Genomic DNA, 22,543 nt, shown 5'->3' on the forward strand with positions numbered 1-22,543 from the left:
CCAGTTTTCCTACCTAGCAAAAGGGGACGAGTTTTCCCGAGACGAGTTTTCCCGGCACCCACGGAATCATGCTTCTTTTTTCACATTGTTTTTGGAGGTACCTAGTGACATTAGAGGTAATTTGATCAAACAAGTAGTTTATTTTTATTTTTTATTTTTTTTATTATTATTATTATTATTATTATTATTATTATTATTATTATCATCATATCATCATCATGATCATGATCATGATCATTATCATTATTATTATTATTATTATTTACGACTAAGCGCGCCGTGGGATTTCATCAGGCATGATGAAATCTGATGAAAAAAATAAGGAAGAAACAACTTAAATCGAAGTGTCGAGGTAAAAAAAAATCAGCCTTATAGTCAATACAGTTTATTAGTAAAATCGCTTTATATTAGTAAAATCGCAAAAAAGTCACAAATTTGGATTTTTTTTATTTTAGTTTTAAAAAAAACCCTACTTGATCCATTTATGTAATTTCATCTTTTAATGAGTACATCACATCATACAGACTTTTCTGTGTTTCTTTACTTTTAATTTTAACTCCTTTTCCCAAACTTACCGTGTCAAAGAGAGAGTCGGACGCCATTTTTAATTTTCCAATACATCGGTAAAACACTGTTTTTCGAACTGAATAAACATGTTAGATTAAATAAAAACACTAAAAAATTATCCAGTTAGGTAGAAAGGTAACTTATGTTGCCTATGATAACATTTATTTGTTATATATTTGTTTTTTGACAACTTTTTCGAATCTGTGTTTCAACTCGAGAAAAGGGACACGTCTACGATTGACAATAAGCGGCCATAAATTAGCAAATGTCCTTACCTTTTTTTCTTATCAATTATGTGAGTCTCATCTTCCAAATTACAAAACTTCTTTTCGATTTCTTCATTCCACAAAGGACTGAAGTCGTGCCAGTCGTCGTCTTCAGAAAGAAAAGTCCTATAACACCATTGATATGGCGTCTCTTTGTGGTGATGCCGACATTTATCACCGAATGCGCAACCGTTTGATGAAAGATAATGTAGGCAGATCAGCTCCGATTTTTTTACATTATTCGTTGTATTATATTCTTCAACTTGATAGAGAACCCGGAGCTTGGCAAGCGCATCCGAAATGGACGACGTGACGATCCCATAGATTTTCAATATTTTGCAATCATTCCTATTAAAATCATGGCTGATTTTGCATTTTTTCCCATACCTGCACTCGTTCATCAGGTAATATCGACAAATGTGCAGACACAGGCAACAGCTTTTTTCACAGGAACCTCTATTAAAGTACTTGCAAATGCTCGGTTTGGTTACTTCGCAACGGTTTTCGATTTTCTGGAAGAGACACTTCAATTCCAGTTCGTCCAGTTGGAGCAAGTGATGTTTCTCCAGTATCCTTTCGTTGTGGATGCTATCTTTAAAGCTGTGCCCGAAGCTGCAGGAATCGCCAAACTTGCAGTTGTTCCCTAAGCTATAGAATTTGCAGACATGAAGTCCGTCACAACCTAAGCAGGAACCCGGTTTCGAGGCATGTTTGACGCAAAACGTCACTTTTGTTACACCCAGAACAAACGCTTTCTCGTCGTTGCTAGTCGGGTCTTTTTCGTAACAAATTTTGAAATAAGTCGGATAATCCTGGAAAAATTCCAAGGCACGCTTTTGGTCAAGTTTTAAAAAGGCGGCCAGTTCAGCCAGGGGGACATATCCACCGAGTGAATATATTTTTTTCATTATTGTGAAAAAAATCTGGTCGCAACGACTTTTGTGTTCCATTGTGTGGAGAATAAGGCGTGAAATGAAAACGAAGTAGTATTATTTAGAAATTATTAAAGAAAGACAAATGAAAGTGACGAAATTTATCTTGAAAAAAAACCGAAAATGACGAAACAACAAAAATTCCCCAAAATATTTGCACAGTTGGGTCACATGACTACAAAAACAATAATAATCATTTACTTTCATTTTTAATACGGAGGTGGAAGGGAAGATAATTAAAAAAAAAAAATTACGTGAATCATAGTGACTCTAAGGGTAGCAGCAAATTAAAAAAAAAAAAAAACATTATATGTAATTATTTTGGTATTATTATACAAACACCGTGACAGCGTTAGGGTTAGGGTTAGGGTTAGGGTTTAGGGTTAGGGTTAGGTTTAGGGTTAGGTTTAGGTTTAGGGTTAGGGTTAGGGTTAGGGTTTTGGTTAGGGTTAATTCGCTGTCACGGTGTTTGTATAGTTTTACCATAGTTTTTAACAGGTGCTTCTGTAGTTTAATTAACAGTTTAAAAAGTAACTAAGTAACATTAACCATTAAAGCAGAATCGTTTAATATTTCACAAAAAATTCTGTTTACATTTGGAGGCGGTGGAGGGGCGCCAAAATGTAAACAGAATTTTTGTGGAATATTTAACTGCAGAAGCACCTGTTAACAACTATACAAGTTTTATAATGAAAAAATAACGAAAAACAAAAGGTATGTTTTTGACAAAACAAACTTTTTTGTAAACTTATTAACAGCGTCCCATATTATGAAATGAAAAAAAATGAACGAATCTCTCAGTAAAAAAAACAGCGCCGGTTTTCGGGGACTCTGAAAACGAATATCCCAGTTAAATTTGTTTTATGATATGAAGAAATTACTAGGTATATGGTGAGCTACGATGTTCACTCTTTCGCTGTCGGAAATTCAAGTGCCCCGAGACGTTTTCTGCGCAAGCGGCTAGAGGCGCCCTTTTTCTTTTTACTGAATTGCTCTGGAGGTTCAATGTTTTGATTTTTTTTTGACCAATCAGAGAGTTTTCCGGGCTGTCGGAAATTATGTGTCTGGGAGCCGGTGAAAATCTTTAAAAACCTCTGTATTTTCCAAAAAAAAGCGCAGTTAACAAAAATTCAGAGATAGTGTTGAAAGATATATATATCACTACTGTCTGCAGCTCAAAACTAACGCGACAACACTGTGAACGTAGCAGGCGAGTCGGCTGATAAAACAATGTGGGCGAACACACAGACACAGTAACTAACTTTTGTATTCCCCCTTTTATTATCGCATGCTCATTTTTAATTAATTTTATGTAAATAATTATTTTAAAACTTCCTTAATCTCAACTAATTCCCCCCTTTTGTTCACTCATAAATGAACTATTATTTTCATTGAAATATTTCCTAGAAAGTAATAAATCTTTTTTTATAAATTGAGAGTTAACTGTATTTGTTTTGTTGATATATTTTCTACGAAAGAACATCGTAAATTCGACTCTCTGTCTTGCTCTCTTTACTTCTTTTCCCCACAATAATAGTAAAATTAATTAATAAATAATAAACAAATGTAAGAAACATTGGAAAAGGCCAAAACTGGCGACCCACCGACGTGATTATTTTGAACACGCAAACATTTCTATAAAAAAAAGAAAAAAAAAGGCTATCTTCTGATGCTTCAAGTAACCAATCTTTTGATGTGAATTTCAATGAAACTAAACAAAATGAAAACCCAAGAAATAATTTCACTACAAATTCACCATGGACCAACAAACAAACAAAAAACTGCCTTCTAATACTTCAAATAACCAACTTTTGATGTGAATTTCAACAAAAGTAAATTAAAAAACTCAAACAATTTCACCAAGGTCGCGAAAAACTATGGAAATTCAACAAAAATAAAAAAATTTTTGTATGAAAACGATAAAACAAATCCTTCTGAATATAAAAATCTACTTTTCAAAAAAAAAAAAAAAAAAAATTTTTAACATAAAAACCTATCTTCATAACAAAATTATAAAAGACAACATACAGCAAAAGTGTGAATAACAAAAGGGAAAACTAAAATGGCAGAAAACGAAGTCGACATGGCAGCAGAACAAGATAAACCAGTGCAGTCAATTGCGATGAAAACTCCAGCATTTATTGATTCAAATGTACTAGCTTGGTTTTCAATAATGGAAGCCCAGTTCAGTATTATGAACATTAAGCAACCAAGACAAAAATTTTATCATATTCTCGCGTCACTACCAACGGATATAGTTGGAAAATTACAAAACAGCATACTGGAATCAAAAGACTTTGATAAGTTAAAAGATGCTGTGATTAATCAGTATGAAAAATCAAAGCCTGAAATGCTGGACAAACTAATGTCATCTTCAATCATGACAGGACGTCCTTCGATTTATTTGAACGAACTCATGTCGTTAGCAGGTAGAATTGGTGTTGGAGAAGACATTGTCCGACATAAGTTCATCCAAGCCCTACCTCATTCGATCAAACCCGTGGTAGCAGCACAAATTGATCTCGATCTGGAAAGACTTGGTAAAATGTCCGATGACCTGCTGTTATATTTTAATAGACAGGAAGCCACGCATATACAACAGATATCATGGAACCAAAACCATCGTAACCAGAGTGATGACGGATCTCAAAGAAAAAGTAATCCGTCACAAAAATCATATAATTGTCCAAATGGAGTTCGTCCTTTTAACAAGGATCAGAGACCCAAAATCTGCCGTTCACATCTATATTTTGCCGAACGTGCAAAATATTGCAAACCATGGTGTAAATGGCCAGACAAACGGAATGTGCAAATGCAACCCAGTTCTCGTCCTGCCTCCCCTGCTTTTAGTAAAACATAGGAAAACTAACCCGGCGAAGCGTGATAGCTTCCACATCTTCGCCGCTTCTTGAAGTAGCCGCACGGTTAGGAGCTATAAAATTGAATTTTGTTGTGGATACGGGAGCTGCAATATCTGTAATCCCAAGAAAATATATAAGCGGTATAGTTATATACCCAACAAACATCTCAATTGTGTCAGCTAACGGTCAGAACATTGAATGTTCCGGTCAAGCAGTATTAAACCTGGCACTTCATAACTTGAGGCGTGATTTCACTTGGACCTTTCTCATTGCAGAAACTACCAGACCTCTCCTAGGTTATGATTTTCTGAATCATTTTGGATTAATAGTTGATTGCACAAATAACAAATTGATTGATCAAACAACCAAAAGATATTCAAACGCACAGCCATTACCAATACTTATGAACATTGCTTTATGCTCGGATAACATTGCCGACACAACAGTTCACACAATTTCGCAAAAATATCCCAACTTAATTTCTCCACATCGCGATTCCAATGCAACAAAACCTAAAGTGTTTCATAGAATTGAAACTGGCAGTAACCCTCCATCTTTCTCTAAAACGAGGCAGTTATCAGCCCAGAAATACAACATAGCAAAAGAGGAATTCAGGAAACTCCAGAATGCCGGAATTATATCCCCCTCTAAATCAGAGTGGAGTTCGGCCTTGCACATGGTGAATAAATCTGATGGGACTTATAGACCTGTAGGTGACTACAGGTTACTAAACACTATAACAAAACCCGATCGATACCAAGTGCCAAACATAAATTCCTTGTCATCAAAACTGCACGGTAAGAAAGTTTTTTCAAAAATTGATTTATCTTCTGCTTATCACCAAGTACCAGTCCATCCGGATGATGTATGCAAAACAGCCATCACAACACCCTTCGGTTTATATGAGTATAATTACATGCCTTTCGGTTTGCGGAACGCATCTAGTACTTTCCAAAGGATGATGGACAATATTTTCCGCGACATCGATTGTATTTTTATATACATCGATGATATTCTTATTTTCTCAAATAGTGAAGAAGAGCATTCCAAACACCTCAATACTGTTTTACAGAAACTCAGTGAGTACGACCTTAAAATTTCCCTTTCTAAATGTATTTTCAATGTTTTTCAACTTGAATTTTTGGGATTTCACATATCTGTTGATGGTCTTAAGCCAAGTGACAAGAAAATCCGCGAATTAAATGAATTTCCTCAACCAAACGATTCAAAATCACTGCGTCGATTCCTTGGCATGGCAAATTTTTACAGAAAATTAGTTCCAAATTTCAGTGAAATCAGTTTACCACTCACCGAGTGTATTCGGTTGAATCAAAAATCTAAGAAAATAGATTTTACAAAGGAGGAAGTTGAATCCTTTGAAAGGATAAAAACAAGTTTATCAGGTGTAACCGCTCTACCTTATCCCGATTCAAAAGCTACTAATTATCAGCTTGTTACGGACAGTTCCAGTTACGCTGTTGGAGCAGCACTTCATCAAATGATTGACAATCAACCAATTCCTATTGGATTCTTTTCAAAAAAGTTATCACAAATTCAACAAAAATATTCTACCTTTGACAGAGAATTGCTAGCTGCTTATTTAGCAGTCTTGTATTTTAAACATCAGGTGGAAGGCAGAAACTTGTTGTTATTAACAGATCATAAACCGCTCTGCAGCGCCTTTAAAAGCCAAACACCTTTAAAATCCGATAGACAACAGCGTCACCTTTGTTTCTTGAGTGAATATGTGACTGATATTTCACACATAAAAGGTTCACAGAACATTGTAGCTGATTGCTTATCGCGACCAGCGTATGCAATCACAATTGATATTTGTGACTTACAGGAGATGGCCAATCACCAAACCACTGATGAAGAAACAAAAACTCTATGTGATCAACTGAAGCCGTATCAGATTAATGAACATAATACAATCCTATGTGACGTGTCTTTACCTTTTCCACGACCTTTTGTCACACAAAAGCTCCGGAAATCTGTTTTTGACAGTTTACACAACTTGTCACACCCTGGAATTGCTGCTTCAACTAAAATGATAACTTCCAGATATTTTTGGCCCAAAATGGCCAAGTCAATAAAGGAATGGTGCAAGGAATGTCAGCATTGCCAACAAGTAAAGATAAACAAACACACAAAAAGTGACGTGCATCCATTTGAATTGCCATCCAGCAGATTTCAAACTGTACACATTGACATTGTTGGCCCTCTACCACCAGTCAAGAGCAAAACAGACCCGTATTTCTCTCCCTATCGTTATTTATTAACATGCATCGATAGAAATACGAGATGGGTAGAGGCTTGTCCATTGACCGAAATAACTGCAGCGTCAGTATCAACTGCTTTTGTTGATCTGTGGATATCGCGATTTGGTGTGCCCCTCCATGTCGTTACAGACAGAGGTAGCCAATTCGAGTCTGAGCTGTTCTCAGAACTGTCAAAAATTATAGGGTTCCACAGGCTGAGAACGACTTCGTACCATCCCCAAGCAAACGGAATGATCGAGCGAGCACACAGAACATTAAAGACAGCAATTATTGCCAGAAGAGAATCTTGGTTATCTGCTCTTCCTATAGTTCTTCTAGGTATCAGGATTACACCCAACGATTCCAATTATTCACCATTTACTGCAGTTACGGGTGCTAAAGCACAGATACCTAGATTGTTAATCGATGCGTACGAGGATGCAAACATTGATATAACAGATGCTCACATAAAAGCTCTAGCTGAGGAGATGCGGAAATTTGACACAGACGGATTATCCAGTGGACACCTCCATTCTTTACCTACTGTGTACATTCCTAAGGATCTTCAAATTTGTGACAGCGTCTGGTTGAGAACAGACAGGATTCGAAAATCTATGGAAGCTCCATATACAGGTCCATTCCAAGTAGTACATCGTCATGGCAAATATTTTACTATTAAAATGTCTGATGATGTACACAGTAACGTTTCCATAGATAGATTGAAGCCTGCATATTCTTCAACAACGTCAAAAGATTTTGTTCCACCCCTTCCAGTATCTGACACTTTTGTATCTTCCTCTGATACAGAGGTTGAAAAGAAACAAACTAAATCAAAGTCCGGAAGAACCATCAGGTGGAAAAAGGACAACACATATTTTTATTATTAAAAATAAAAATGATGTACAAAATTTTCTAAACAAAAAAAAAAAACATTTTTTTTTTCCCAACCTACATTTACATGTAAATATACTACCAAACTTTCCTTCACAAAAAAAAACCCAAAGCTATTTATCATGAACGATGAACCTTTAAACTCCGTTTACTGGGCGGAAAGTTATATGGTGAGCTACGATGTTCACTCTTTCGCTGCCGGAAATTCAAGTGCCCCGAGACGTTTTCTGCGCAAGCGGCTAGAGGCGCCCTTTTTCTTTTTACTGAATTGCTCTGGAGGTTCAATGTTTTGATTTTTTTTTGACCAATCAGAGAGTTTTCCGGGCTGTCGGAAATTATGTGTCTGGGAGCCGGTGAAAATCTTTAAAAACCTCTGTATTTTCCAAAATAAAAGCGCAGTTAACAAAAATTCAGAGATAGTGTTGAAAGATATATCACTACTGTCTGCAGCTCAAAACTAACGCGACAACACTGTGAACGTAGCAGGCGAGTCGGCTGATAAAACAATGTGGGCGAACACACAGACACAGTAACTAACTTTTGTATTCCCCCTTTTATTATCGCATGCTCATTTTTAATTAATTTTATGTAAATAATTATTTTAAAACTTCCTTAATCTCAACTAATTCCCCCCTTTTGTTCACTCATAAATGAACTATTATTTTCATTGAAATATTTCCTAGAAAGTAATAAATCTTTTTTTATAAATTGAGAGTTAACTGTATTTGTTTTGTTGATATATTTTCTACGAAAGAACATCGTAAATTCGACTCTCTGTCTTGCTCTCTTTACTTCTTTTCCCCACAATAATAGTAAAATTAATTAATAAATAATAAACAAATGTAAGAAACATTGGAAAAGGCCAAAGGTAACAAGAAAGTAGGTACTCATTTTACGTTAAATTCATATATGAAAGTGATCCCCCACATTTTGAAAAAGTAATTTCTTCATATCATGAAAACTACTTATCTGCGCCAAATTTAAATGTGATATTCGTTTTCAGCACCACCGAAAACCTTTAAAAGTCGTCATTTTTAAGTTTTTTTATGAGTTGGAAATAAACTTAACATTGACCTTTTTTTTTTTTTTTTTACTCAATAAACGTTTCAAAACAAATGAAAAAAAATCGATTTTGGCCTTTTGAAAACAACAGTAAATAAGTATAAATATTTTTTAAAATATTATGCAGTCTTTAGTCTCGTTTTTGAACAGCATAAACGCTTTAAAATAAGTGAAACCACTAACAACTTAGCCAATCAGGTAGAAAACGGACATTTAGAAAATCGATTTTAAGTAAAATATTTTTTTAAAAACAATATCTTCTTCAAGAACGGTCATAAAATGTGTTTTCAATCGATATTTATTCGAATTTAGGAAAACTCGTCCCGGGAAAACTCGTCCCCTTTCGCTTGTGTGTTCAATCGATATTTATTCAATAAGGGACCAGTTTTCCTACCTAGCGAAAGGGGACAAGTTTTCCGGAGACGAGTTTTCCCGGGACGAGTTTTCCGGGCACCATTTATTTAATAAGAGACCTGTTTTCCTACCTAGCAAAAAGAGACGAGTTTTCCTAAATTCTAATTTACGATGCGACGGACCCCCCCCCCCCCCCCCCCCCAGCAAAATACGCATCGTCTCCGATGTTGTACGGACGGAGCGTTTATTATTGGCTTTTTTTTTTTCTTTTCTTTTTGCTTGAACAAAGCAATATTAATAACATTAAAAAAAAAAAAAAAAAGTTGCCGCAGCCTCTTTTTAAAATGTTTTCATATAATGAAACTATCGTTGGTTCGTGGTGTTTCTCTTGCGTAAAGACTACGTTTTGTATTATTAATGTGTTTACAATTGCATTTTCATTGTTACGGTTTTAAAAAAAAAGCCGCATCTTTAAAAGTTTCACCCTTTGTATTTTTGAAGGTTAAAGACTATTTTTAAAAAACCTTACCATAACATTTACTTTTTAATTAAAAAAAAAAAAAGTTGTCATAGCTTCTTTTTTAAACGTTTCATCTAATGAAAATGTTTGTTCGTTGGTTTCAGCTTCGTAAATTATGATATGAAACAAAAACGATTCTCTTAATAGTTGTGTAAAAACTACATTTTGTATTAATACTGTTGTCAACTTTGTTGCATTAAAAAAAAATCGTCGCAGCTTTCTATTTTTTAATTTTTGGATTTAATAAAAAAAAATCGCGTCCTGAAAATCAATTTTTTTTTTTTTTTTTTTTTTTTTTACACAGGAATCACCACATAATCAAGGCCAAGAGGCCACTCAAGGATAAGGGTTAAATTGTGTACAGTAGAAATTGGACATTATAGTAATCATTAGTAATGAAAATTCGGTAAATTTGATAACTTATATGGAACGGCTCATCAAGAACTTATTTACGTTATTAACGATATTGTAGTCAACCGGAAAGCAGGAAAACAGAAGACAATTCCACAGGCGTGCAATTCTAAGACAGAAGCTTTGTTCATGGAATCTACGTAATATCAGCATAAATTATCTCCGCATACGATCTATAAATAAATAAGGCGATGAGGTAATCGTACGAGGAAACCAGATATGATTCGTGTTTTAAAAAAGCCGTCTGCTCTTGTCGGTTGTCAAGAAATTAATCTATCTATCTATCTATCTATCTATCTATCTATCTATCTATCTATCTATCTATCTATCTCTCTCTCTCTCTATCTATCTATATATATATATATATATATATATATATATATATATATACGCAATAACTCTGTCAATTTTCAGTCTACAGACTCGAAATTTGATATACAGGGTACTGAGATTTGGGAAAATCTTTGTAATCCGTTTTCGGCCAGAAATTTGGCTGTTAAGGGGTCAAAGTTCAACGATTTGACCTTTGAGAATTCTACCAAACTCCTCCGCCAATTTTGGGGTATAAACAATTGAAATTTTAGATATAGGTTCCTTGGACATGGATCTAACTTAATAACTGGATTTGAGACCAAAACAATAAATGTTAAGGGGTCATAATAGGGGTCAAAATGTTAAAAAAAAAATTGACCGTTCTTTTTTTCTTTTTTTTTTTTGCTCAGCACACACCTACAAACATCCGGGCAACGCCGGGCTGAAATGCTAGTATATCTATAAAAGTGAAATTGATTGTGAGTGTGTGTGTGTGCATTTCCCTACCAAATTACTGTCAATTTGCAGTCTACAGACTGTATATTTGACATAAGGGGTATTGAAATTTGGGGCAAGCGTTTTAATCGTTTTTTATCCGAAAATTTGGCTGCCAAGGGGTCAAAGTTTAAAAGATTTGACCTTTGCGGTCTCTAGCAAACTATTCAGCCAATTTTGGGTCAATACATTTGAAATTTTACATAAACGGTATTCAGACATGCAGTAAGCTTTTTAATCAGTTTTGGGGCGAAAATTTGGTTGCCAAGAGATCAAAGTTTTGCATACTCTACCAAACTCCTCCACCAATTTTGGGTCTAAACACTGAAAATTTTAGATGTAGGCTACCTGGACATGACTCAAACTTTTTAATATATATATATATATATATATATATATATATATATATATATATATATATATATATATATATATATAAAGTCATGAACAGTACATAGGGCCCGAGCAAAGTCGGGCTGAACTGCTAGTTTTAAAGAAAGGCGTTGCGTAGTTGATTATTTTTTCTTCGTCATTTTTCTGTAGTTATGGTCACTCCTCTTGGTAACACTTAATACGTAACACGCATGACTTGTCCCCTCACCACCACCACCACCACCGCCACCACCAAGTCACATTTTATTTAAACAAAAATTGCGTCTCAGTGTATTTTATTGTTGTTTGTTTATTTTGAAGTGCTGGGGGCGGAGAGGGGATTGAATTAGTATTAGATGTGGGACTAGAAGTTTCCCAATTTCTCTTTTTTTATTACTACTACTACTACTACTACTACTTTTGCAATATTTGTTAACTGCTTCTATTTACTTGCCTCCCCACGAGGGCAGAGTTAAACACAATGTCGGCTTTTAATGTGGGGAAAATCCAGCTCCCAAAAAAGGGGCACTTTGGATATGAATAAAAAATAAATATTGCCTCGGTCTAGAAGGATTTCTCCTTTAATGATCGAGGGCAGAAAAGGTGAAGTAGTATCAGAACAGATACTACATTTGGGTGCTTATTTAAATTGGCACTTATGGCGACAATAAAAAGTAAAGAAAATACATGTACGTACTCGTTACAGAACGAACATGTCATATTCTAAAAGTCACATAATTTGGAAATGTCACTAAATCTATTATTCAGTTGATTGCGAGAAAAAAGTCTGTGTAGGTATTAAAAAATAGATGCCCGGAAAACTCGTACCTTTTTTGTTTGGTAGGAAAACTCGTCTCTTATTGAATAAATATAGATTGAAAACACATTTTATGACCATTCTTGATATAACCCTAAACCCCTCTGTTGTCTGGGAGCAGGGCAGCGTCTGTCGCTATCCTGGTTTACAGGAGCATACTTGTGATGTACTGGCCGTGTTCATCGCTCTCGGCTCACAGGACCATAGATGCAACCCAGCAGGGCTATATTCTTACTTGTCTAGTGGTAGACCCTTCAAGGGTGACCAGACTCTCACCGGTCACTGGAAAATATCTCTCTGCTGCTCAGGGTACGCAAAATGTGCATGACCCTAAGTGTGGCAAAATCGTCGACTTCGGGCGTCACTCTGGCTTCGTGCTGGATCCAGTCTGTCTCCTTCATCATCTGGCATCAGGGCATACCTGAAACAAACTGCATCTTCATTCAGGTCGGCAATCGAGAAACAAAGAAAAACTCTGGTTCATTTTCGTATAAACTAAACAAAATAATTATTTATAAATCATTTTACACTTGTTTAAAGTCGAGTTCTTTGATCCAAGCTTCGTGATGCAGGTTGTATAACTTCAGTTCATCTAGTTAATTTCCCAGCTAAGAACAAGAGCTTTTCAACTTAGCTCTTATGAAGGTTTCTGCCTCCGCCCCCCCCCAGGCGGGGCTAGAGTGATGTGGACGTCTCGATGCCAGCGAGTAAAAAAAGACCCTAATTCTAAAAAGACAATCGTTTTTATAAAACTGGCCTCTTCCCCCCTCTGTAATATTGAAGATTACTTTTCTTCTTTTTTTTCCTCTGAACCTCTTTTTTTTCTCTATCCCATTATCTTATATTCCTTTTTCTTCTCTCGTGAACTTTCTTTATCCCCTTATTCTATATTCTTTTCATTTTCTCTTTTCTTGTGAACCTCTTCCTTCTCTTTCGTGACCATATCTCTCCCTAGGTTCAATTTTATTTATTTATCTGTCCAACTAACTTATCACTGGCTTGGTGGCCTAACATCTCCCAGACACCAAAGCAGACATTTTGAACCCAAGTCATTGTTTCCATAATATTTGAATTGTGCTTTCAAAACTCAACCAGGAAACGATCCTGTATTGTTTTTCTGACAAACTCAAGAATCTCATTATCATATTTTTTTTTTTTTTTCATTGAAATATTTTATTTTTTATGGACATTTTTGCCTCTTCTTATCGCTACATAAGTACAAAATGGAAATTAAAACTGTTTAAAGAACAATTATTATCTACTATCCTCCTCCCCTCCTGATAAAGTCTCAAGTAGATTTTTCTTTTTTTTCCTTGATCAAATATCACATCCCCTCTCCTACCTTCTCTTCCTCTATTTGAAAAGCAAGACCATCTGGTATCGCCCGGAATCTTGCTACATTGAAAGAGATATTGTTTTTAAAGGCAACTACGCATCCCCATAATATCTTTAAAAAATTATTTTTAATTCTTGTTTTAAAAAATAAACTTGATCACGGTAATTCTTTTTTGGCACGCCAGCTCGCCAAAAAGTATGCCACACACCAAATTTCATTCCGTCATAAAAACAACTTTCTACAGAAAAAAAACAAACTTATTTTTACATTTTTATCTCACGAATAAACATAAAATTATATATTAAAAACCGTGTTTATCATTTTTTAAATCCAACAACGGAATTGAAGTCAATGTTTTCGATTTTAAAACAAAACTAATTTTTTTGATAAATCTCTTTTTAGCATACTCATGAATTATTTTTTTGTAACGAAAAATACTTGCATCTACGATGCAATAGTGGTTGTCATCATTTTCGACCGATATAGAGCGTTTCTTGCACTCTCCCATTCCAAATTTTAATAGTATTTTGTCGATGTATCTCGATTGATTCATCATAATAAGTCCTTTCCTTTGAGTAAATTCTATCCCCAAGAACCAGGATATTTTGCCAAGATCGGTCATTTTGAATCTTTTACTTAATCTATTCTTAATATCAGTCAGCATTATGTCACAATTTGATGCGATTAAAATATCATCGACCCATAAAATCAAAATAAGTAGTTTATTGTCTTTGTGTTGGGTATATAAAAAGGAGTCTACTGGGAATTGTTTAAATTGTTGTTTAATCATATAATCATGAAATACTGTATTCCAACACTGAGCACTCTGCTTTAGGCCATATAATGACTTGTTAAGTCGCCACATGCTATTTTAATTTTTCATTATAAGTACCTCTGGAGGGGTAATATAAAGTTCATAGTCTATTGGGGCATTCAAATAAGCATTTTTTACATCCATTTGATGGATGTTTAGGTCATATTGCAATGCGATTTGCAATAAAATTCTAATTGTCGTTAGGTTTGTGGTCGGTGAAAACATAGAAAAATATTCTCTACCGTAAATCTGAGAGCACCCCTTAGCAACAAATCTTGCTTTGTACTGTTCTATGCCTGATGCTGTAGATTTTTTTGTAAAGACCCATCTTGTAGGAATAACATGTTTATCTTTTGGGAGAGGCAATACCGTATAGGTATCATTTTCAGTTAAAGTATCTACTTCTTTTTTATGGCAATTTTCCATTCATCACAATGTTCTGAATTAATTGCTTTGTTAAAGCTTTTTGGTGTATTTTCCATGGAATAGTGTAACAAGAGGCGTAGTATTAACTTTGACCTTGAATGGACTGGGTACAGAACCTAAGGTCATTCAGGTTGTCCCCATCCCTAAAAATAGGATTAGGAAAGGTTAGGAAGAAGAAGAAAAGAAAGGAAAGAAAAAGAGGTCTAAGAAATATACACTCCTTTATGAATATAAAAGGCTGGGAGTAATAGCCTAATGGCAGTGAGAAAGAGTGAGCTAGTAGCTTCCACAGGCAGCCTTTCTCCCCGGCGGATTGGTTCAAATGGCGTCGTAAGAACTTTAACCTCAACCCACTATCACCAGAATCTACCTACTACCCAACTTGGTCATCACTACTACTACGACGGATGGTAAAGTACTTTTGTTTATCATTTGACCAAACGTCTAGAATATTGTATTATATATTAAATTCCGAGAATAGATTATTGCTTTGCCTAGTTTTCCCCACTATAATTACCTTCCTCTTGTTACCATTTTTCCCTTTCATTTTACTTTTGGGTTCTTCCCTTTTGTCCTGTTTAAATATTACTTTCATAAATATTTCTGTCAGTCTATCTTGTTTTGGTATGTTTTGTGTCTGTAATAAATTCCCTATTTTTATATAAAATACCTGCTTCTTGTATTTTTATCTCTCTCCCTCAAAACCTTTTCCCCTACTCTTCCTTACGATAGCAAATACTGTGTTACGGCGTTGTGATTAGCTACCGCACCCGTAACAGTTGGGGGCTCGTGTCAGGGATTTGTGCAGATAATTTGGGAGGACTCTCGCTCGCAAAAGTACTAGAAAAAAGAGAAATTAAATTATAATAACCATTTGACGTACTAAGTGGGCTCTTCTATTATCATGTCTTCTTCTGTAGAGAATTTTTTAAGTTTAGCCGACCTGGGCAAAAAAATCAGGAAACTACGAAAAGCAGAACTAGTAGAAATCGCGAATTTCTTCGAAATAGATACAGACCCGAATATGAAAAAGGTCGAAATAAAAAGTATCGTAGAAAAAATATTAATAGAAAACAACCTTCTAGAAACCACTACCGTAAGCGAGGGAGACGGACAAAATAATACGCAACTCACCTTGGAACTAAAGAAATTAGAAATACAGGAGAGACAGCAGGAGAGACAAATACAGTTAGAACTAGAGAAGGAAAAACTAAAAATGCAAGAGAGAATAGAGCTGGAAAGACTTAAATTACAGGGAAATGGAAGTCAACAGTCTAATGCTTCATCGTTTCACGCAGCACAAAATGTTAGACTAGTGCCTAGGTTTTGTGAAAAAACAGTAGACAAATATTTCCCTCATTTCGAAAAAATCGCAGCAAACTTAAATTGGCCGTATGCATACTGGCCAACCTTATTACAAACCGTGCTAGTGGGAAGAGCCGCCGAGGTTTACTCTGCGCTTAGTCTAGAAGATGCCGCGGATTATAAAACAATAAAAAACGCCATATTAAATGCTTACGAGTTAGTACCCGAAGCATATAGGCAGAAATTCCGGAAGTATAGGAAATTTGAGCGGCAGACTTATGTAGAATTTGCCAGAGAAAAAGAAGACCTTTTCGATAGATGGGTTAGAGCGAAAAACGTAAATAATGACTATGATAGCTTACGCCAACTTATTCTCATCGAAGAATTTAAACAATGCGCCCCACAAGAAATTCAAATGCGAGTTGACGAAAGAGAAATTAAAACCGTTAAGGAGGCAGCTATAATGGCGGATACATATAATTTAACCCACAGGTGTTGGGAAAGAAATAAAATAACAAAAAACCAGTCAAACCTTCGTACAGAAGAGAAAATGTTAACCGAGCCGCGTGTTCCTAACGTATTTAATAAAAATTATAATCAAAGGGTCCCGCCCGCACCCGTTCCGAAAGAAAATAAAATATTCTGCTCTTATTGCAAGTGTCGGATCTTAAAAAAGAAAAGGGAAGAAAACAATAAGTTTCAACCACATGCCTTTATTACACACAAAACGAGAAACGATAGTATTTACCAGTCTTCTTCCCCAAAGCTAGGGAGAGATGAGAAAGAAAAAAACTCATACATGAAAAGATATGAGCCATTTTTATCCCAGGGTTATGTGTATATTAACGACCCTGAAGAAGCCAAGCCGATTAAAATATTGCGGGATACTGGCGCGTCGCAAACTTTAATATTAGAAGGCGTGCTTCCATTATCGAAATCTTCCTTCACCGGAGATATTGTATTATTACAAGGGGTAGGAATGACTATAAATAAAGCGCCCCTACACAAAATTAACCTAAAATCGGAATTATTAACTGGCCCAGTTATCGTGGGCGTAAGACCCAAATTACCGATTCAGGGAGTGTCGCTGCTGCTAGGAAATGATTTAGCTGGAGGGAGAGTAATAGCTGATCCGATTGTCAGTGACCAGATAGTAGTAAACCATAAAACAGTGGGGGAGGAACGCATCGACATTTACCCGGAATGCGCTATTACCAGAGCGACCACAAGAAAACAACTACTAGAAAAGGAACACCTAGAGATACCAAACGATGAATTACGACTTGACGAAACTTTCATATCCCACCTGTTAGAACAACAGAATAATACGAGTAAAAAAATAAAATTAAATCTCCCAGAAGAAAATAAAACGGACGAATTAACTAGGGACCAATTTATAAGTGAACAAGGAAACGACCCAGAAATTTGCCTCCTCAAAAATAACGCCTTACCAAAAACGGAAACAAAAGAAGTTAGGGAGTGTTTTTTTATGAACGATGGAATTTTAATGAGAAAATGGCGCCCACTAGATGCTAATGTGGATGAGGAGTGGAAGGTAATAAGTCAAATAGTAGTTCCACAGGTTTATAGACAAGAAATACTAAAAATAGCTCATAATACCGCCATGTCAGGTCATTTAGGAATAAATAAAATCTATGAAAAAATTCTAAACCATTTTTACTGGCCAAAACTTAAGCGTGATGTGGTAAATTTTTGTAACTCGTGTCACACATGCCAGATGGTCGGAAAACCTAATCAAAAGATTCCGCTCGCACCACTCAGACCTATACCAGCATTCGAAGAACCCTTTAGTAGAGTACTAGTGGATTGCGTTGGGCCACTCCCTAAAACAAAAATGGGAAACCAATATTTACTGACGATTATGTGTACGTCGACTCGTTTCCCAGAAGCTGTTCCGTTAAGAAATATTAAAGCTAAGACTATAGTAAAGGCTTTAACTAAATTTTTCTGTTTAGTTGGAATTCCTTCAGCCATTCAATCAGACCAAGGCACAAACTTTATGTCTGGTCTATTTCAACAAATAATGAATGAGATGGATATTAAACAACACAAATCCAGTGTTTATCACCCCGAATCACAGGGAGCTCTCGAACGTTTTCATCAAACCCTGAAGTCCATGATTAAAAATTTTTGTTATCGATATAATAGAGATTGGGACAAAAGCGTCCATTTTGTTTTATTTGCTGCTAGAGAAGCTGTACAAGACTCTTTAGGATTTAGCCCCTTCGAACTTGTGTTCGGACATACTGTGAGGGGACCTTTAAAGCTATTAAAAGAGAAATGGCTAACAGAGAAAAATGAATTACATCTCTTAGATTATGTATCAAATTTTAAAGAGAAATTACACGGGGCCGTAAAAATAGCACAAGAAAATTTGAAAAACTCCCAAAAACGAATGAATGCTATATATGATAAAAATAGTAAAAATCGTACCTTCGAAAGTGGGGACAAAGTTTTAATATTTTTACCCATCCCACATAATCCCCTACAAGCAAGATATTTTGGCCCATATGAAATAGAGAAAAAAATAAATGATGTAAATTATATCATCCACACCCCAGATCGAAGAAAAAAGAGAAGAGTTTGTCGCATTAATATGCTAAAAGGATACGTTGACAGAAATGTATTAGATATGGGTAAACCAGTTACAACAGTAACTAATATTACAAAAATAACCTCATCTGAAAATGTTTTAAATAACAATGAAAATACAATTGTCAGAGAGGAGGAAATGGGACAGAGTAGTCATCTAAAAAACTCGGAAATATTAGCTAATTTAAATAAAAAATTTGAACATTTGCCAAATGAGAATAAAAAGGAAATGTGTGGTTTGGTCAGTGATTTCAAAGATCTTTTTCCTGATGTCCCTAGTAAAACTACCTTTGCAGTACACGACGTCATAGTGGGAGACGAGAAACCCATCAAACAACACTTTTACAGAGTCAACCCTATCAAGCTTCAACAGTTGAGGGTAGAGATTAAGTATATGCTGGAAAATGATATTATCGAACCAAGCAACAGTCAGTGGAGTTCTCCCTGTATACTTGTACCAAAAGGCGATGGCACCTACAGATTTGTTACCGACTTTCGGAAAGTGAATGCAGTAACCAAAAGTGATTCATACCCGATTCCCAGAAGTGATGACTGTATCGACAAAGTTGGCAAATCAAAATATGTCAGTAAATTCGACTTGATGAAAGGTTATTGGCAAGTACCTTTAACCGATAACGCTAAGGAAATTTCAGCCTTCGCGACTCCCGATGGACTATACCAATACAAGGTTATGGCATTCGGAATGAAAAACGCACCAGCAACATTTCAAAGGATGATGCATTCCCTTCTACAAGATATTCAAGGATGTGATGTATACATTGATGATGTAATCGTGTACAGTATGACTTGGAACGAACATTTACACATCATAAGGCAACTCTTCCTTAAGCTAGAAGAGGCAAACCTGTCTGTGAACTTAAACAAAAGTGAATTTTGTCATGCAAAATTAAATTATTTAGGCCATACTGTGGGCCAAGGACAAGTTAAACCCATCACCGCAAATGTGGATGCCATTCTCGAGTATCCTATTCCAACCAACAAGAAACAATTAATGAGATTTCTCAGTATGGCAGGATTCTATCGGAAATTTTGTAAAAATTTCTCATCTATAGCAGGTACTCTCACGGACCTCCTTAAAAAGGATGTAAAGTACAAATGGAGTGAGACTTGTGATGCGGCTTTCAACAAAATAAAATCGACACTCATGGAGGGCTCAGCTCTCGCAACACCAGTTTTTACAAAACAATTCAAACTACAAATTGATGCCAGTGATGTCGGAATGGGTGGTATCTTAACCCAAGAGGATGATGAAGGTATCGACCGAGCAATTGGGTACTTCTCCAAAAAGTTGAACACTCACCAAAAGAACTATTCAACCATTGAAAAGGAATGTTTATCATTACTGACGACACTACAACACTTCGACTTCTATCTCAGCGTCACCATGTACCCTGTTCTGGTCTTTACCGACCATAATCCATTAACTTTCCTTGCAAAGATGCAAAACAAAAATCAGAGACTGACAAGATGGAGCCTTCTCCTACAAGAATACAACATTACCATCAAACACATTAAAGGAAAAAACAATATTATTGCAGACGCACTATCTAGAGTATAATGTTACAAATGCGTTCTCCTTTGCCGACTTATTATTTTACAGAATATTGTTGGAACTGATTGCCTTAAAATCATGTGTACGTAACTACTAATATATTTTTTGCTTTTATTGTTGTTGTAAAAGTTTTTCATTTGTACCTATTTACTATGCCTCCCCACGGGACAGAGTTAGACACCAGGGTCGTTTTTTAACGTGGAGAAAAGGTACAAAAATAAAAATTGTCTCAGTCGTGAAGGATTTCTCCTCCACCGAAAGAGAACAAGAAATAGAAGTGCAGCATCTGAAGAACAGATGGTATTTATTTGCTCCCCCACCGAGCAAATTAGGCACAAGGCCAATTTTTAATGTGAGGAGTGAAGGGAGGGGGAAGGGAAAAAGGGGACCAGCTCCCGAGAGGTGGGAAATGGGAGCTGGTTAAAGGTCAGGTATATGGGGTTGCCCCCACATCTGGTCTTTGCTTGCAGTATCTGTCGGAACAGATACTACACTTTGATCTTGTCCCGAAGGCCAAGAATTTGTAACTCAAAACTATGTAACTACTAATATATTTTTTGCTTTTGTTGTTGTTGTAAAAGTTTTTCATTTGTAACTCAACACTATGTAACTACTGATATATCTTTGCCTTTATTGTTGTTGTAAAAGTTTTTCATTTGTAACTCAAAACTTTTACTCTGAGGGGGGGAAGTGTAACAAGAGGCGTAGTATTAACTTTGACCTTGAATGGACTGGGTACAGAACCTAGGGTCATTCAGGTTGTCCCCATCCCTAAAAATAGGATTAGGAAAGGTTAGGAAGAAGAAAAGAAAGGAAAGAAAAAGAGGTCTAAGAAATATACACTCCTTTATGAATATAAAAGGCTGGGAGTAATAGCCTAATGGCAGTGAGAAAGAGTGAGCTAGTAGCTTCCACAGGCAGCCTTTCTCCCCGGCGGATTGGTTTAAATGGAAATGGCGTTGTAAGAACTTTAACCTCAACACACTATCACCAGAATCTACCTACTACCCAACTTGGTCATCACTACTACTACGACGGATGGTAAAGTACTTTTGTTTATCATTTGACCAAACGTCTAGAATATTGTATTATATATTAAATTCCGAGAATAGATTATTGCTTTGCCTAGTTTTCCCCACTATAATTACCTTCCTCTTGTTACCCTTTTTCCCTTTCATTTTACTTTTGGGTTCTTCCCTTTTGTCCTGTTTAAATATTACTTTCATAAATATTTCTGTCAGTCTATCTTGTTTTGGTATGTTTTGTGTCTGTAATAAATTCCCTATTTTTATATAAAATACCTGCTTCTTGTATTTTTATCTCTCTCCCTCAAAACCTTTTTCCCTACTCTTCCTTACGATAGCAAATACTGTGTTATGGCGTTGTGATTAACCACCGCACCCGTAACAGTAGCAATAGTCGATTTGATAATCTTTCATATTTTCGACCACAAAAAAATTAGGCCGTCTTCTATTTCTTTTGGGGTATCTTTCGACTTTAACATCCTCCTCCTCCTCCTCCTCCTCATCATCATCATCATCATCATCATGGATACTATTGCCCCCCCCCGTCATCTCCATTGCCTTCATTTGTTTTAATAATTTGAGGAAATATAATTTCATCTTCTTCATATGACAGGGTTTCATCTTTAAAATTAAACGTGTCTGTGAATTTTACACATCGGATTTTTTTTATTTCATTTTTCTCTGGAAAAAATACTAAATTGGTTGGACTGTTTTTATCATATCCAAGAAATATACCTCTATCGGTTTTAATATTTAATTTACTCTTTTTATCTATATATGCATAGCAAGTTGAACCAAATACAAGTATTCTGCTTAAATTTGGTTTTCTACCGCAGAAACCTTCATATGAGGTTTTAGATAGTGTTTTGTTAAAGCACCTGTTGCATATATATGCAGCCGCCATAAGTGCGTACGTCAAGAGGTTTTGGGGGAGTTTTGATTCAATGACTAGACGTCTTGCCATTTCAAAAAGTGTCCGCCATGCTCTTTCCGCAGTCACGTTTTGGTGTAGCGATCTAGGGGCTGATTTTTCATGTTTGATACAATGGTTAATTAGTAAAAGTTCAAAATCTTTATTATTGAATTCCATCCGTTGTCAGAGTGAATACACTTTACTGTACCATAGGGAGCCATGTTGGCTAAATATTTTTTGGTTGCTAGCAGGGTATCAGATTTGTTCTTTAAAAAATAAACCATTATTAAACGTGAATGGTCATCTACGAAATTCAACACATATCTATAATGTTCTTTGGCCATCGGTTCCTTGGGGCCATTCAAGTTACAATGCACCAGTGATAAGATTTTTGTGGCCTTCTTGTCTGGTATCTTG

The 22,543-nt window shown here is 35.8% G+C and overlaps 1 protein-coding gene across 2 annotated transcripts in view; it reads right to left on the reverse strand.

Moving 5' to 3' along the window:
- Positions 1–22,543, reverse strand: part of LOC145270142 (protein mono-ADP-ribosyltransferase PARP12-like) — a 56,112-nt gene that overhangs the window by 21,611 nt on the left and 11,958 nt on the right. The window contains exon 1 of one of the 2 annotated variants that reach the window (XM_080125753.1): positions 843–1,893. The exons of the other annotated variant lie outside the window; for it this stretch is intronic. Coding sequence (XP_079981879.1) covers positions 843–1,783 — 941 coding nt within the window. The 5' untranslated portion in view covers positions 1,784–1,893. Of the gene's footprint in view, positions 1–842; positions 1,894–22,543 lie in introns of those variants that run through there. 2 annotated transcript variants of the gene reach the window in all.

Source organism: Euprymna scolopes, chromosome 4, assembly GCF_053919585.1.
Source record: "Euprymna scolopes isolate OS-2025 chromosome 4, ASM5391958v1, whole genome shotgun sequence".
In the NCBI taxonomy this organism is placed as follows: Eukaryota; Metazoa; Mollusca; class Cephalopoda; order Sepiida; family Sepiolidae; genus Euprymna; species Euprymna scolopes.